The sequence below is a fragment of the Mchenga conophoros genome, linkage group LG16, assembly GCF_057382185.1.
Source record: "Mchenga conophoros isolate Kocher_MC1m ecotype Shallow Benthic linkage group LG16, M_conophoros_male_GT1.1, whole genome shotgun sequence".
In the NCBI taxonomy this organism is placed as follows: domain Eukaryota; kingdom Metazoa; phylum Chordata; class Actinopteri; order Cichliformes; family Cichlidae; genus Mchenga; species Mchenga conophoros.
The window spans coordinates 35,853,422-35,869,286 of record NC_140541.1 but is presented as its reverse complement, the minus strand read 5'-3'; the positions used below and the strand labels follow the sequence as shown (position 1 = coordinate 35,869,286).

The window sequence follows — 15,865 nt, the reverse complement described above, 5'->3', positions numbered from 1 at the left end:
ATAAAAAGCAAAATGTATTCATGATAAGTTATTTACAAATAATGCCTATGACCCATTACCCTCTCCTACATTAAAAAAAAAAAAAAAATATATATATATATGTAGGAAAAATTGAATATTGATAATGATATTGCGATAACATCATTTTCATTGTAGTTTAGAAGTAATATTACATGCACTTTGCTTACAGACAAAACTCTTATCAGAATTATATTCTTGAAAGACTTACTTTGACAAGAATATAATTGCGATAACAGTTTTCTCTGTAAGAAATATATAAAATTCCGGCTCTCATTCTTTGTCCTTCAAGCTCGGGCCTTTACCAGAGTCCTGGGAGTTTGAGGGTCATCTTTGCTGTTCCTAGGACTGCGCTCTTCAGGACAGAGATCTTGGATGTTGTTCCTGGGATGTGTTGGAGCCACTCGCCCAGCTTGGGGGTCACTGCACTGAGTGCTGTTATTAATGGGACCACTGTTACCTTCACCCTTGACATCTTGTCTTAGCTCTTGGTACTTATTAAGCTTCACGTATTCCTTTTTCCTGATGTTGCTATCCCTCAGTATAGCTCCATCTACTAGTTACTACTATGTTGAGTTGGTTAGGCATCACCTTCCCTTGGCCTGGAAGATATCCGGACTTCCAGGCGATACTTGGTATAGATGTTGCTTTTTACAGTGCCGGCCACTTGGTTATGGCGTTCCATATATGCCCGGACTCTTGCACCCTGCTGTTATGTGCTGGATCATCTCAGGCTCATCTTTACACAGCCTGCCCCTGGGGTCTTGCCTGGTGTGGTAGTCACCAGCCTCTATGGATCTTGTGCTTAGGTCTTTGTTTCTGTACTGCCATCATTAGTGCCTCTGTGCTGTCTTTTAGTCGAGAGGACGGTCCTTCCATGATAGTTCCTCTTCTTGCTCCTCATCCATCTTAGATTTCTGCTGACTGAGGTATTCACTAAGTGGGGAATTTATCCCCACTTAGTGAATACCTCAGGATATGAATTCTACATGATTACTATTAATAAAAAGTAAATAAATACATGTTAAAACTAAACTTGTATCAAATAAATCTTTTTGATACCTTGTTGCACATAAAAAGGCTTCACAGACAATAGCAATAATAAGAGTGGTAATAATTATAACAACACAAACCTTTCAACATCTCTGCAACACTTCGACAGTAAAATGTTAACTATGTTAAACATAAAAACAAACCAACAGAAGTCAAAAGTAAATAAAAGAGTTAAAAGACTAAAATTAAGCACCTAGGATAGGAGTAGTAAAATTAATGACTATGATATGATTCTACAGCAATACAAAGTATATCAGAGCTCAAGAACAGAAGATGGGGAAGGTGTTATCTCTAGAGTCCAGAGTCTATCTGCCTATCTCTCAAAGCTACAATAAAACACTTGTGATAACTAGATGAGGTGCCAATAACAATAATTGTGTAACAATGTAAAAAAAAGGAAAGATATTGCTGTTAAATAGCTCGGCTACACTCGAAAAATATCAGTTGTTCTGTTTTTGAGCCACAATGAAGAAGTTGTTGTGGGTCTTTTGTCTGTACATTTTTTGTCTCTGTAGTTGTCAGAGCAGTGAGGTGAATGGAAGGGTGGACTTCATGTTTCTTGCAGGGCCTCTGACAAAGCAGTTGGTCAGAAGCTCAGACAGAAGCATAAATGATGCCTTTGACTGCAGTCATCCCGTTCCTCCTGGCTCTAAGCAGTACTTTGAGTACCTGCAGAGCAGAGGGGTGACCCACTTCAAAGTACTGCTGTCATGGGCTCAACTTCTTCCTACAGGCCACCCCAGCCAGCCCCAGCAGGCTGTGGTTAGATGTTACCAGACCCTGCTGAAACAGCTGCTGGAAGCAGGTCTTCAGCCTCTGGTCATCCTTCATGGATGGACAGTTCCAGAGTCTCTGCAATCAAGGTATGGAGGCTGGGAGAGCCAGGAGCTGGCACAGATGTTTCAGCAGTATGCAGAGTTTGCCTTCCAAGAGTTTGCACCACTTGCACACTCATGGTTGACACTGGATGGTGTTTGGCATGACGGGCAGCCTGCACATGCTCCCAGTTTTCTGCAGAACATCCTTCAACTAAACAAGAACATTTACCAGATGTACCATCAGCGCTTTCCTGACAAAGGTGAGTCAAATTAACAGGAAAAATGACGATTAATGACAAAAGTGTCGTGACTAAATTTATGCTTTCAGAATTCTTCTCTAGTAAATACTTTTTTCTCTGAGGATTGAGTTCACTTAAGGTTTTGTTTATAGACAAGTGTCTTGAGAAATCACTTGTAAAAATAAATCATATTTTATAACCAACTAAGTTAATAAAATCCTTCAGCACATGTTCAGCAGTTCCAAACAGTAAAAGTGCCTTTCATGCTTGTATATTTGCAGGCAGACGTCTGTCACTTGGACTGAAAACTAAAGATGTGGCTTCTCTCTCCGACATTAAAGCTTCAACAAGTGTAAGTTTTTTCTTTTCTTTTATATATACATATCTTTTAAACACTAATATATGTATAGTCAGAATTTCACCTCCTTGCATGATTTTTATTTAGGATCCTAATAATATTTTCGGTTGTTGATATTATTTTGATAATCGGCAATGAAATATTTTATATTTACAATAAGCTCCAGTTATTTACTCACCAAATATATGAGAAACAAAATTCTTTCACGGCCTCAGAATTGACAAATATCCCCTTTAATGATTTTCTTGCATTTAAAGCTTGTTTTTAAATCTCTCCAAAATATTACAAACCTCAAATTCAGCTTTTTAAGGAATTTGCTTATCTGCTTAGGATGAATATTCCAGTGAACGTCCCCACAGATGTTCGCTTACATGATGTTTACCACTCATTGATAACTTAAAGTCTGTAAATGAATCAGTCCACATTAAAAGGTTTGCATGTATCACACAGGCGATTTTTACTGTGGCCAAACAATGAAATCTTACATTTGTCTCATGACAAAACTTTATTTCCATTCCAAGTAACGTGCATAAATTGCACGTTAACTGGCTGTTTTTGCGGGGGGTTGCGTCTTGTAGAGGATTGTTCCCTTGTTATAAAATTATTTCAAGCCATTTAAATAATTATTTGATCCAATTTTTTAATATTTTATTCTTTTTATTTTGGTTTTGTTGAAGGCATTCAACAACTCTTTACTCCACACACTCTAGTGACAAGAACAGCAGCACTAACGTACCTGAGGTTAATCATTCCCAAAGGAAATTTTAATCATTTTCTCATAATCTGGAACTACTGACTGTTGTTATATGGATTTTATATGGATTGGTCATATAATTATATATTTTTTGTTTGTTTAGAATAAGATTGATTTGGTTTTTTATGTCATGTTGAGTGCTGTGTGGTAGGCAGGATATAGGACCCAATTTCAGGACTCATATTTCAGATTGAACTTAAAGCGGCAGCGTTTATATCAGGGAGACCTTCCATAAAAAGTAAACGTCACAAAAAACAAACCAAAACCTCAAACTAGAAAACTAGAAATAAACTGGACACACTTGAATCTAAAAACTAAGAAACCAAGAAAACCACACAGCACGGTGACAGTACAACGCAACACTGACAGAGAAACACGGGGCTTAAATACACTGAAGGATAACGAAGGAATGAGACACAGGAGGAGAGCACAGCTGTGTCTTGTCAGCAAACATGGCGCGACCAAGGGGAAGCAAAAGTAGAAACACTGACAAGAGACAAGGGACTGTCAAAGTAAAACAGGAAACATGAGACAGTTCACAAAGACGCAGACTAAACACTATGACGTGGAAACACAACAGACCTAACAGAGGCAAGACCAAGACTACAAATACAGACTAAGTCAAGAGTATAATAATACTGGGCTAGGAAATATAAAATACACAGAGAACCTAACAAATAAACAAGACTCAAGAGAGAATCCAAACAAGGAGTTAAACAGGGAATACAGGACTCAAAACAGCATATAAGACTATCAGTGAATCAGAACATAAACCATACTACAAAATATTACCAAAACACAAGAAACTCAAAATGCTGGGTCATACTGACCCTGAACCATGACATTCAATTTATTTAAATGATGCCAATGAAAACAAAGAATAAGTCACTTTAATTACCTTAAGATTTCTAAAAAATGATGACGCAACGGTTCAAAAAAGTCCCATCTCAGAATGATGTGACAACCTGATGTTGTGTATCTCCTGCTTGGAACAGATGGACTTCTTGTCAGTGCACATTGACTACAACTGTGCCATCTCTTCAGAGTTTGAAAATGAACTGAGGAACTTACAGGTACAATAAGCATTATAAGATGTTTTTTGCATTTAACATTTTGCTGATACAGCAAAGCTGCATATGTTTCATTTTATGTTGTAGATTTTGAGCGGGAACTTGCCTATCCTGATTTACGAGATGAGCGCTCATGATTGTTCTCCCAATGATTACCAGCTTCTTGGATATTTCCTAAATGGTAAATGTCATGACAGCTTTTTGACTTTCCAAATTTAAGATATTAATAATCATTTCCCATAACAGAAACGAGAACAATACCTAATTTTATGAATGTGCAGCTGTATATGTAATACTACTTTCCGGTAGCTGTTGTAGTAGAGATTCGTGTTGTGAAATACGTACTCATGGTGCCTAATACACCAGTTAAATGTTTCTGTGACTATAATACCACTTATTATTGTGTACAGTGTACATCCTTTTCAAAAAACAGCTATCTGAAGATATTACGGGATGGCAGAATAAAGAAAAACCAAAGGCCACAAAATCTGGGCAAATCCTCTGGTGTTATTAACCAAACAGAATACATTAAGATAAAGTTCTAAATCTTGGGAGTGTTATCATGTCATGAAATCTTCTTGTTATGGGCCAGTGATGTTATATAAGGCACCCATAGACTTAGCACACACTTATGATGTTTTTCAGTAATAGTGAATACATATTGTTACAATAACATATATCAGAACTATATCAGAACTGAACTTAAAACAATTCATATTTCTTGAACACAACACAGTCTTGATGGACAAGGACAATGGCCTGAATATTATGGGATGTGACATGAAGGACATGTTAGGCAAGCTGGACACGGAAGATGCTCTTGTCAAGTAAGAGTTCATTTTCTGATTTATATGTACTGGAATTCTGTTATCTTTTTTTTTCTTATTTGATTAAAGATTTGCTTATATTTTTCATGTCTCTCTCTTTCCAAAAGTCATGGCATTTCACACCACACCAGGATGACAGGGTTAAGAAACAGTTATCAGACTGTGTGGGATAAATTTAAGTCCCAGACTACAGCAGAACGAGATCTTTTCCTTCAGGAATCATTCCCCTCTGGCTTCCAGTGGGCCACCTCCAGCGTATCCTTTAAGACTGAAGGTGGCTGGTCAGAAGGTGGGAAAGGAGAGACTATTTGGGACCGGTTTGGTCATGAGGGATTGGCCTTTGCAAATCAGACAGCTGACCTAGCTTGCGACAGTTACCGTAAGGTAGATTATGATGTCTACCTTCTGCGAGGTCTTCAGGTCGACACCTACCAGTTTTCCATCTCTTGGGCCCGTATTTTCCCCACAGGGTACCGACAGAGCCAATCAGAAAAAGGAGCTCAATACTATGACCAGCTGATAAATGCTCTCGTTGCATCTGGCATACAACCCATTGTCACTCTGTACCACTGGGATCTGCCTCAAGCACTCCAGAATTATGGTGGATGGACCAATGCCTCCATTGTAGAGGCCTTCAAAGACTATGCAGACTTCTGCTTCTCCAGGTTTGGAGACAGAGTCAAGATCTGGAACACATTCAATAGTCCCTGGGTAGTGAGCCATGCCGGGTATGGTACTGGTGTGCATGCCCCAGGAGTAAAGGACTATGTGGAATCTTCCTATCAGGTGACAGTGATGTTATTAGAATACTGTAATTAATCACTTTATTACAAGTGTAATTATTGCACTAATGTACTTAACATTTGATTTTGCATTATCAGGTCACTCACAATATTCTCAAGTCCCATGCCGAGGCCTGGCATGTCTATAATGACAATTACAGGAAAACACAAGGAGGAAAAGTGGGCATTGCCTTGAACTCTGACTGGGCTGAGCCCAGTGACCCTGCCAAACCTGAAGACGTAGCAGCTGCAGACCGTTACCTGCAGTTTATGCTGGGCTGGTTTGCACATCCCATATTTGTAGACGGAGATTATCCTGCAATACTCAAAGATCAGGTAGAACAGAAGAAAACCGCATGCTCTGACTCTGTACCAGCAAAGCTCCCAGTTTTCACTCCCACAGAGAGCAAGAGGATACTTGGTACTGCTGACTTTTTTGGTTTAAATCACTATACTTCTCGGCTAGTCAGCAACAGTGATGGTGGGTGCACCCCTGGTCCTGACGGTGTGGGTGACTTCCATGCAACTGTGGACCCCACATGGAGTTCCACAGCTTCTGACTGGATCTATCCTGTTCCTTGGGGACTTAGAAGGCTCCTGAACTACATTGCAACAGAATACCTGAGTGCTAACAAATTACCTGTATACATAACAGGAAATGGGATGCCAACAGATTACAGTGTTGACAGTCTCACTGACACCAGCAGAATGGACTATATGAAAAGTTACATCAATGAGGCCCTGAAAGGTTAGTGTTGGAGATTTCCCCAATTTGAGGGCACATTTTTTTTAGAGAGAGAGTTAAAATAATTCAAATATTAATTTTGTTTTTGTTTGTTCATTTTGTAGCAACACTCACAGATGGAGTGGATGTGCAGCGATTCACAGTGCAGTCACTCATGGATGGATTTGAGGCAAACCAAGGCTACAGCCAAAGATTTGGTCTTCATTATGTCAACTTTGAAGTGGGATCCAGACCAAGGACCCCAAAGCAATCTGCATATCTGTACGCTGAGATTATCGAGCAAAACGGTTTCAGTTCACAAAAAAGTAAGAAGTTTAAAGCTGCAGAAAGGCCATTAACTCGACGTTTAGCTGCTTTACCACCCTCAGAAGTTCCATCTCAGGCAAAGGTAGTTTGGGAGAAATTCTCTTCACAGTCAAACTTTGATAGAAAAATGTACCATTATGGAACTTTTCCTGAGGGCTTCAGTTGGGGAATTTCTTCGTCGGCCTACCAAATTGAAGGTGGCTGGAATGCTGATGGCAAAGGTCCTAGTATATGGGATAGATTCACTCAGACAACTAACACTATTCCTGATAATGCAAACGGCAATGTAGCCTGTGACAGTTACAACAGACTTAATGAAGATCTCTACATGCTGCGGGCTCTGAGGGTGAAGTCATACAGATTCTCTTTGTCCTGGTCCAGGATCTTTCCTGATGGCACACGTAAGTCCCTCAACCAGAAAGGTGTTGACTACTACAACAGACTCATTGATGGTCTTATAGCGTACAATATCGAACCCATGGTAACACTGTACCACTGGGACCTTCCTGAAGCTTTGCAAAAGGTCAATGGCTGGGAAAGTGCAGAGATGATAGACATTTTTAATGACTATTGCGACTTCTGCTTTGCTACTTTTGGTGACAGAGTGAAATTCTGGATAACCATTAACCAGCCTCAGACAATTGCATGGTCTGGATATGGACTTGGAAATATGCCACCAAATGTTGTGGACCCAGGATATAGACCATACATAGTTGCACACAACCTCATTAAAGCCCATGCCAAGGCCTACCATACATATGACGACAAGTATCGCCAGTCTCAGGGTGGTCTAATCTCCATAGCCCTCAACGCTGATTGGTTTGAACCTGCTGATGTCAACGTAGTCCGTGAAGTGGTGACTGCTGACCGGGCGATGCAGTTCCAACTGGGATGGTTTGCACATCCTATTTTTAAGAATGGTGACTATCCTGATGCACTGAAGTGGCAAGTTGGGAACAAAAGTGAAATCCAAGGTCTTCCACAGTCAAGACTTCCTTCCTTTACTGAAGAAGAAAAGAACTTCATCAAGGGAACTGCTGACGTATTCTGTGTAAATCATTACACTACAAGGGTAGTGAGCTATTTTACAGCTGCACTTCAGCCTCACTCCTATGAATCAGACCGGGACATGAGAGAAGCAGAGGAACCTGATTCACCAACTACAGCCATTCCTAACCAAAAAGCTGTGGCCTGGGGCTTGAGGAGACTCCTCAACTGGATCAAGGAGGAGTATGGTGATCCAGAGATTTATATTACTGAGAATGGAGCAGCAGTAGAATGGGATGACTTTGAAAGAGTAATGTTTTACAAGGCCTATATCGATGAGGCTCTCAAAGGTGCAGTGATATAAAAATATTTCAGAAGATATTTAACATTTTCCACCACTGCCATGACTGGTTGTTCATTTATTTTGTATGTATGTGTTTGCATTTGTGGTTACATTACAGCCAATAACCTTGATGGTGTGCGGTTGCGAGGATACACAGCAACAGCTTTTATGGATTCTTTTGAGTGGCTGCACGGGTACAAATTTCTATTTGGGCTGCACCACGTGGACTTCACAAACCCAGACCGTCCAAGAACACCAAAGTACTCAGCTCATTACTATTACAACATCATAAAGGATAATGGTTTCCCCTTGCCAGATGATGAGAAGATGCTTTATGGTCACTTCCGAGAGGATTTCATGTGGAGTTCTGCTTCAGCATCATACCAAGTAACTTATACTTTTACTGCAATTTTACTTTTACTCAATACTGTCTTGCTTGCCTTGTTTTCATCTCTTTAAATTTTTGTTTTGCATTTATTGTGTCCAGATTGAAGGAGGATGGAGGGCAGATGGAAAAGGTCTAAGCATCTGGGACAAGTTCGCTCACAGTCCTTCCAAAATATTAAATGATGACAATGGGGACATAGCCTGTGACAGTTACAATAAAATAGAAGAGGATGTTGCGATATTAAAGCAGCTGAAAGTAAGCCATTATCGTTTCTCCTTATCCTGGCCGAGAGTCCTTCCTGATGGCACCATTAATAACATTAACGAGGCTGGAATCAAGTACTACCAAAGACTTTTGGACGCACTGCATGCTGCAAATATCCAGCCACAGGTATGAATAATTCCTTTCTGGCAAACAGAAAATCTTTGTGCCAGAAAATATACATGGAAAGTAGATCAAGTCAGCAAGTACAGCCAATTTTCCTTTCCTTTCCTTTCAGGTTACTCTATACCACTGGGATCTACCACAAGCTATAGAGGATTATGGAGGCTTTTTGAATGACAGCTTTGTTAAGCTTTTCAGGGACTATGCTGACCTCATGTTTGACCGTCTTGGTGACAAAGTGAAAATTTGGATCACCTTTAATGAGCCGCTCGTTGTAGCCCGCCATGGATATGGCTTTGGAGACTTTGCCCCAGGTATGGTTTGAGCCAGTGGTTTCCAATTTTTTTTTCTAGGCCCCCTCCCGGCACAAACACATGATCCATCCACACACACACATATTTTGTTTTCAAATTCAATTGCGGTTTATTTCACACCTCAAACTGTTTGTGAAGAATTAAACAAATAAATGTAAACTAATAAATTACAGGTAGCAATAACATCAACTACTACCTCTTTTACACCACGTCCACACCTACACTGGTATTTTTGAAAACACAGCTTATTCTATGCATGTGGGCCTTTCGTCCACACGTAAACTGCAGTTTGGGTCACTGAAAAAGTATATTTTTAAAAACTCCTGCCATGGTGGAGATTTTTTTTATCAACAAAAACAGAAAATCTCTGTTTTCAGAAATACCCATGTACGTGTGGAGGTAGAAAAATAAACCATCTTTATGGTGTAATTATTTTATGTGTAGTTATTTTGTTTTGGTCTTATTGTGTAAGAATATTCAACATTGCTATCAATACATTTTCCAAAAAAATGCCTCTCTGTGCAAAATGGGTTTAAAAACATAAACAACTGTTACTGTTTGTCCGTGATATGGATATGGGGTCAAGGTAAATATCGGAGTATTTTGAAATAAGCTGTAATCTGTACAGCAGTTCTTCACATTTCTAAACCATAGTGACAACCCCCCCCCCCCCCCCCCCGACCTTGCAATAAAAACAATAACAACAAAAAAAACAGAGCATATAGGCAGCAAATGTGTCTATGTTTGTCCCCAGGAATCAGTTCAGGACCAGACACTCTGCCCTACATTGTTGGTCACAACCTGATTAAAGCTCATGCCGAGGCCTGGCATCTCTACAATGACAAGTACAGGGCCAAACAGAACGGCATAATCTCCATCACAATCAGCTCTGACTGGTCTGAACCCAGAAATCCTTATAGACAGGAGGACTATGATGCTGCACGACGTGTGGTGGAGGTATGCCAATTCCTTTCAGATTTGACAAAAGAAAAATTAACAGCAGTTAGTTTCTAGTGACTATTATGTTTCTCTCTGTGCAGTTCACTCTTGGCTGGTTTTCCCATCCCATATTTAATGGTGACTACAGTGAAATTATGAAGACAAGAATAAGAGACCGAAGTCTAGCTGCTGGTCTACCACAGTCTCGGTATTATGAAGGCTATTATTAAATCACAAAAAGCGAATTCTGTTCACAAGCATTTTTCACTAACAACACTACTTCCATATGAACAGAATCAACTTTTTGGGATTTCCTTACCTGGATGATTGAGCATCCATCAAGACCCTATTATTAAATCTTTAAAAGTTGTCTGTGATTTTCTAAGTAGCTCTATAGTATAATAAGTAAGTTTGGTTTCACTTAAATTTCTCCAGGTTGCCTGAGTTTACTCAAGAGGAGATTAAGAGAATTAAGGGCACTCATGACTTCTTTGGATTGAACCAGTACACATCTGCCCTGGCATTCCCTGTGGACCATGGAAATATTGCAAGCCTTGAGGCAGACATGTAAGAAGTTAACATTTGAAAAACAACTGTCTTCTGGAACTAATTCTTCTGAACAGCTTTGCTTCTTTATTCTGTGATTTACCAAATTTTGCCCTCCGCAGCGGTGCAGCGACAGTTCCTGATCCCACTTGGTTGGATTCAGCCTCCGTCTGGCTAAAGGTCACACCATTTGGTATCCGCAGATTGCTGAACTTCATCAAAAATGAATATGGAAATCCACCAATTATCGTCACTGAGAATGGAGTCTCAGAGCAGGGACCTATTGATCTAAATGATGTTCACAGGATCTACTACTATGAACAGTACATTAACCAGGTGTTGAAAGGTAACAAAAACCTCCCTTTATAAAAAAAATCTAAAGCCAGGAATGTCCTGGAGAGGAAAATAACATAATCATGTTTTGTGTGTAATATGGATGCTTTAAAATAGACTATGAATTTCAAGAATATGAAGGTACTTATTTTCTCTTCACAGCTTACTTGCTTGATGGTGTGGATGTGCGTGGTTACACAGCGTGGTCACTGTTGGACAACCTAGAGTGGGCTTCTGGCTTTTCACAGAGATTTGGTCTGTTCTACGTTAATCGCTCAGACCCTAATCTTCCTCGAGTGCCTAAGAGCTCTGTAAATTTCTATGCCACAGTCATAAAGTGCAACGGATTCCCTGAATCAGGAGTGCCTGAACCCAGAGTCTGGAGGTAAAAGAATGAAATATTTGCTTAGATGCCTACTTTGAATGATAGACCTTTAAATTAAATGTTCAAATAAATAACTAACTTACCTGCTGAAAAGCAGGTTAATTACTATCTGCAAATCTTCACAACTAATACGACAGTATTGTTTTTACTGTGTCTCTTCTGCAGCAACAACCGCGCCAACAGCTGCACCACCAGTCAACATTAACAGCGTGAAATTCCTTGGTCTGGATCTCTCCGCCGATGATGCTGAGACTGGACTTTACACCACATTTGCTCTACTGATTGTTGCAGTAGTAGGAGTCATTTGTGTTTCTGTTTTCCTCTTTAAGATAAAAAAAAAAAGTCCAAGAAAAGTGAACATGTGGACAGTATCAAAATGGAGTAAAAACTGTAACTGCAAATAAGCTGATGTGCAGTGTAGGCCCCCGTAAACAGCATTTGATTGCAGACCCTTAAAGACTGAAAAATACTACTAGGCTCATCAGACATAGAAAATTGTAAGTTTCTCATGACTTAGTTATTAAATCCTTGTACATTATAATTTGCTTGACCACTGCTGCAGCATGAAGATTTGAGAATCCCCCAAAATGATTAAAAGTGTCATTTTATCCTGTACTCAAAAAACATAAAAGTAATTTATGTAATAAGAAAAACAATTTTCAGGTTATAGTACAGGATGTAACATACGCCTCAAATTTGAATAATGTTTTTGTATATGTTTATCAGATAATCAAATATATCAAATAAAACACTGCAAAAACATCCAGTGAATTATGTCATGATTGCTGTTAAATGTAAGTACCTTCTTCATCTTCAGATTTTTTTCTTCACTTTTTTGTACAGTGATAAGCAATTTTTGATGGTGATACTGTTATCTTGAAGTAATCAAAATTACACTGTGAATCAAAACAATATATCCATTATATTTATTATATTTGTTTAAACATTTGTTATTTAGCTATAAATCCAGTGGCCTCTGAAATCTCTTAAATCTTTGCAGTTTTTTACTTCAATACATTTGACTTCAGCGGTCTCCAGCACTGTTTCACAAACAAGGAGCAGAGTAACACACTTTAAATTGTTCTTGTTAAAGAGACCTGATGAGAGTAAGTGTCAGGGTACTGTATCTGCTAAGGTTTGGACTTTTATTTGTTTTCCAGCTTCAGTCAGCACTCTACAGCCCTCACCACACTCCCTGCCCCTGGCTGATGCCCCCAGGCGCCGGTGCGTTGGTGGTTCTAAGTGTCTGGGGCTGGGCGCTCAGGTATGTACTGGCTCACTCCTGGTGGCTGCTTGGGGGCCCTTAGGCCTCTGGGCCTGCAGCTCGGTTCACTCTGGCGCAGCTGGGTGCCGGCAGAGCCAGCGGGCACATCACTGCAGGCCCCTTTGGCTTCTGCTCCATGGCTGCTGGTTGACCCCATATCTGTGGCTCTTCTCAGCTCCTTCCAGGAGGGCGGCACGGATGCCCCTCCAATGGTCCTCCTTGGGCTTTTGCACTCTGGATGTCATGGGCCTGGATCTCCTGCATGCCTGCTTCATGTCCTGGGGGACAGGGCCATGGCTCCCTACATCCTCTAGCAGATCTGTTTTTCTTCTCTCTTTCCATCCTCTCTTTCTTTCTCCATTTCCAATCCTCCAGCCATGTCTGTCGGGGGATAGGAAACCCCCCCCCCAAAAAAACAAAAAACTCTACAGCCAAGGCCAGAACCGAAAGGAGGAAAAATGGGCGACGTAAAGGTATCATTATGTTAATATTTATCAGAGCGAGAGAAGTGAAGTGAGAGAACTCTGAAGAATCTGGTGTTCCGTTAAAATCATTTTCAAGGACTGAAGGAGTCAAAAAGCTTTATTTGTCATTCGCATCACATGTTAACATGAGGTGGAATGAAATTATGTACACACGGTCCCGGAGTGAAAAGAAACAAAAATAATGAAGAAACAGAATTATTACATTTTTTTAAGTTATAAATAAATAGTTAAGTTTATTATCTTTTTTTTGTTTGTTTTTAACAAGCAGAAATGACAAGTAATAAGACATTACAATAAATAATACTATAACTAGAGTGCAACAACCTGAGTACCAGTATGGAGTATGGGTTTAGAGTGTGGGTATAAATATATATATATATATATATATTTATATTTTTATATTAAAGATTACTTACATTTTTTGTTTGCATGTACTATAAATTTGGAAAAAGTACAAAATAAAAAGAAAAAAAAAAGATTACTTTCAATCTCTTAAAAACATTTCCAAAAATTAAAATAGAAAACCCTTTTTTTATGCTGCTTCTCACTGCTAATCTCAGAAGCTGTGATTTAAACTGGAGTTGCTATGTTCTGCAGAAATCACAGTCCCACTATAGGTCACTGTGGAGAAGTCACATGTATTATACAGAACAAAACAAACAAATACCCCCCCCCCCCCCCACACATTTTTAGAGTGTTTTGTATTGATGATTTGTGCTTTACTCACCTGAGACTAACAAAGTAATATAAAATATATTTTACCACCAATTCCCAGAGACATTATATATATATATATATATATATATATATATATATATATATATATATATATATATATATATGTATATATATATATATATATATACATATATATATATATATATATATATATATGTATATGTATATATACATATATATATATTCCGAATGACAGCAATATCAGGAAGAAGGAACACGAGAAGCTGGAGAAATACCAAGGGCTCAGAGAAGAGCTCGAGAGGATGTGGAGGGTGAAGGTAACGGTGGTCCCCGTGGTAATCGGAGCACTAGGTGCGGTGACTCCCAAGCTAGGCGAGTGGCTCCAGCAGATCCCGGGAACAACATCGGAAATCTCTGTCCAGAAGAGCGCAGTCCTGGGAACAGCTAAGATACTGCGCAGGACCCTCAAGCTCCCAGGCCTCTGGTAGAGGACCCGAGCTTGAAGGATAAACCGCCCGCAGGGGCGTGCTGGGTGTTGTTTCATATATATATATATATATATATATATATATATTTTTTTTTCCATGTGTCCATGTTTGCTTATAACTTATTCCAGATGCTTACCTGAAACAGGTAGAGTATAAAAGGAAGCCAGCTGAAAGTAAAATTAAAGCTTAATTGATTTTAAATATCATAGTTTGCAACAAATATCATGCCACGTTTGACCTCTGACCTCATTTTAACATTCATACATTATCACTATAGTTTAAGGCATTCGAGTTTTGAGGCATTAGGCTCAGACATTATCAGTGGGATTTATTTCTTTGAGATATGAATTTCTTAAACAAAGAAGTTTGAAAATAACTTCTTTGTTTAAGAACGAGACAAAATAGAATGAATATATCAAAAATTTTATACTATTGCCTTAAAAGTAAATATTGTCCAGAGAGTGGAGAAGTAGCTTGTTGGAGGTTTGTACTCTCCAGGTGCTTCTTGTTTATTTATATTTTCCACCATGACAGAGCACTTTCTCCTTCCTCCTGCTGCATTAATCGTCCTTTGTCATCATGACCTTTGGGACATGTAGTAAACAATTAGGAAAACGCACCGTCATACTTTCTGCACATCTAACAACTGTGGGCTGCATTTCAAGAAAGATAAAACCTGTGTCCCAGAGTAATCTAATTTCTTATTACCAAAGTAATCAAATTTTCTAAGAACAACCTGAAAGAACATGTGCGTGCGCACACACACACACAAGCAAAGATACTTAAACAAAGAAATTGAAAACAAAAGAAACTGACACAAAGTGCTTTACAGTCACCCTCATTTGTAATCAGGGTCTCCAAGAACCCAGTTAAAAAGTTGGAAGTAATTGAAAAAAGTCAAATAAAAATCAAAATATAACCAAAATATAAATATATTATATATAAAAATTCTAATAGTGGTAACACAGTCAACTAAAGCAGCAATAGGAAACATTTATAGTGAGCTCGACCAAACTGAAAATGTGTGTCTGAGGACAACTGAGGAAGTTCAGGGTCTCTCCAAAGATCCTCGGGATTTTCTATACAGGCGCTGTGGAGAGCATCCTCACACAGAACATGACATCGTGGTTTGGGAACAGCTGTGTGAAGGACCAAAAAGCTCTCCAGAGAGTGATCCGTACAGCAGAACGCTGCTGCAGGATTGCTCTCCCCCCGCTTCAGGACACCTACACCAGGAGATGCCGGACTAGAGCAGCGCAGATACTGAAGGACCCGTCCCATCCTGGCAACAAACTGTTCCAACTTCTGCAATCTGGTAGAAGGTTCCGCATCTTCCGGGC

At 39.4% G+C, this 15,865-nt stretch overlaps 1 protein-coding gene across 1 annotated transcript; it reads left to right on the top strand.

The window, feature by feature from the left end:
* The first annotated feature begins 1,516 nt into the window (after positions 1 to 1,516).
* LOC146557236 (lactase/phlorizin hydrolase-like) lies at positions 1,517 to 11,939 on the top strand. The gene is made up of 17 exons (XM_085250326.1): positions 1,517 to 2,149; positions 2,410 to 2,480; positions 4,236 to 4,313; positions 4,398 to 4,491; positions 5,047 to 5,137; positions 5,245 to 5,923; positions 6,019 to 6,667; positions 6,769 to 8,307; positions 8,419 to 8,687; positions 8,788 to 9,078; positions 9,188 to 9,386; positions 10,141 to 10,343; positions 10,427 to 10,533; positions 10,761 to 10,892; positions 10,994 to 11,217; positions 11,367 to 11,589; positions 11,755 to 11,939. Exons 1-17 carry the CDS (start codon positions 1,537 to 1,539, stop codon positions 11,792 to 11,794), a joined length of 5,502 nt encoding a protein of 1,833 aa, XP_085106452.1. The 5' UTR covers positions 1,517 to 1,536; the 3' UTR covers positions 11,795 to 11,939.
* The last annotated feature ends 3,926 nt before the right edge of the window (positions 11,940 to 15,865 follow it).

What these genes read in the sequence shown, in the direction of transcription:
- LOC146557236 (XM_085250326.1), top strand. Translation starts at nt 1,537, where the DNA reads ATGAAGAAGTTGTTGTGGGTCTTTTGTCTGTACATTTTTTGTCTCTGT. An exon ending in ACATTAAAGCTTCAACAAGT is followed by an intron (nt 2,481 to 4,235) that starts GTAAGTTTTTTC and finishes TGCTTGGAACAG; the next exon opens with ATGGACTTCTTGTCAGTGCA. An exon ending in TCTTGGATATTTCCTAAATG is followed by an intron (nt 4,492 to 5,046) that starts GTAAATGTCATG and finishes AACACAACACAG; the next exon opens with TCTTGATGGACAAGGACAAT.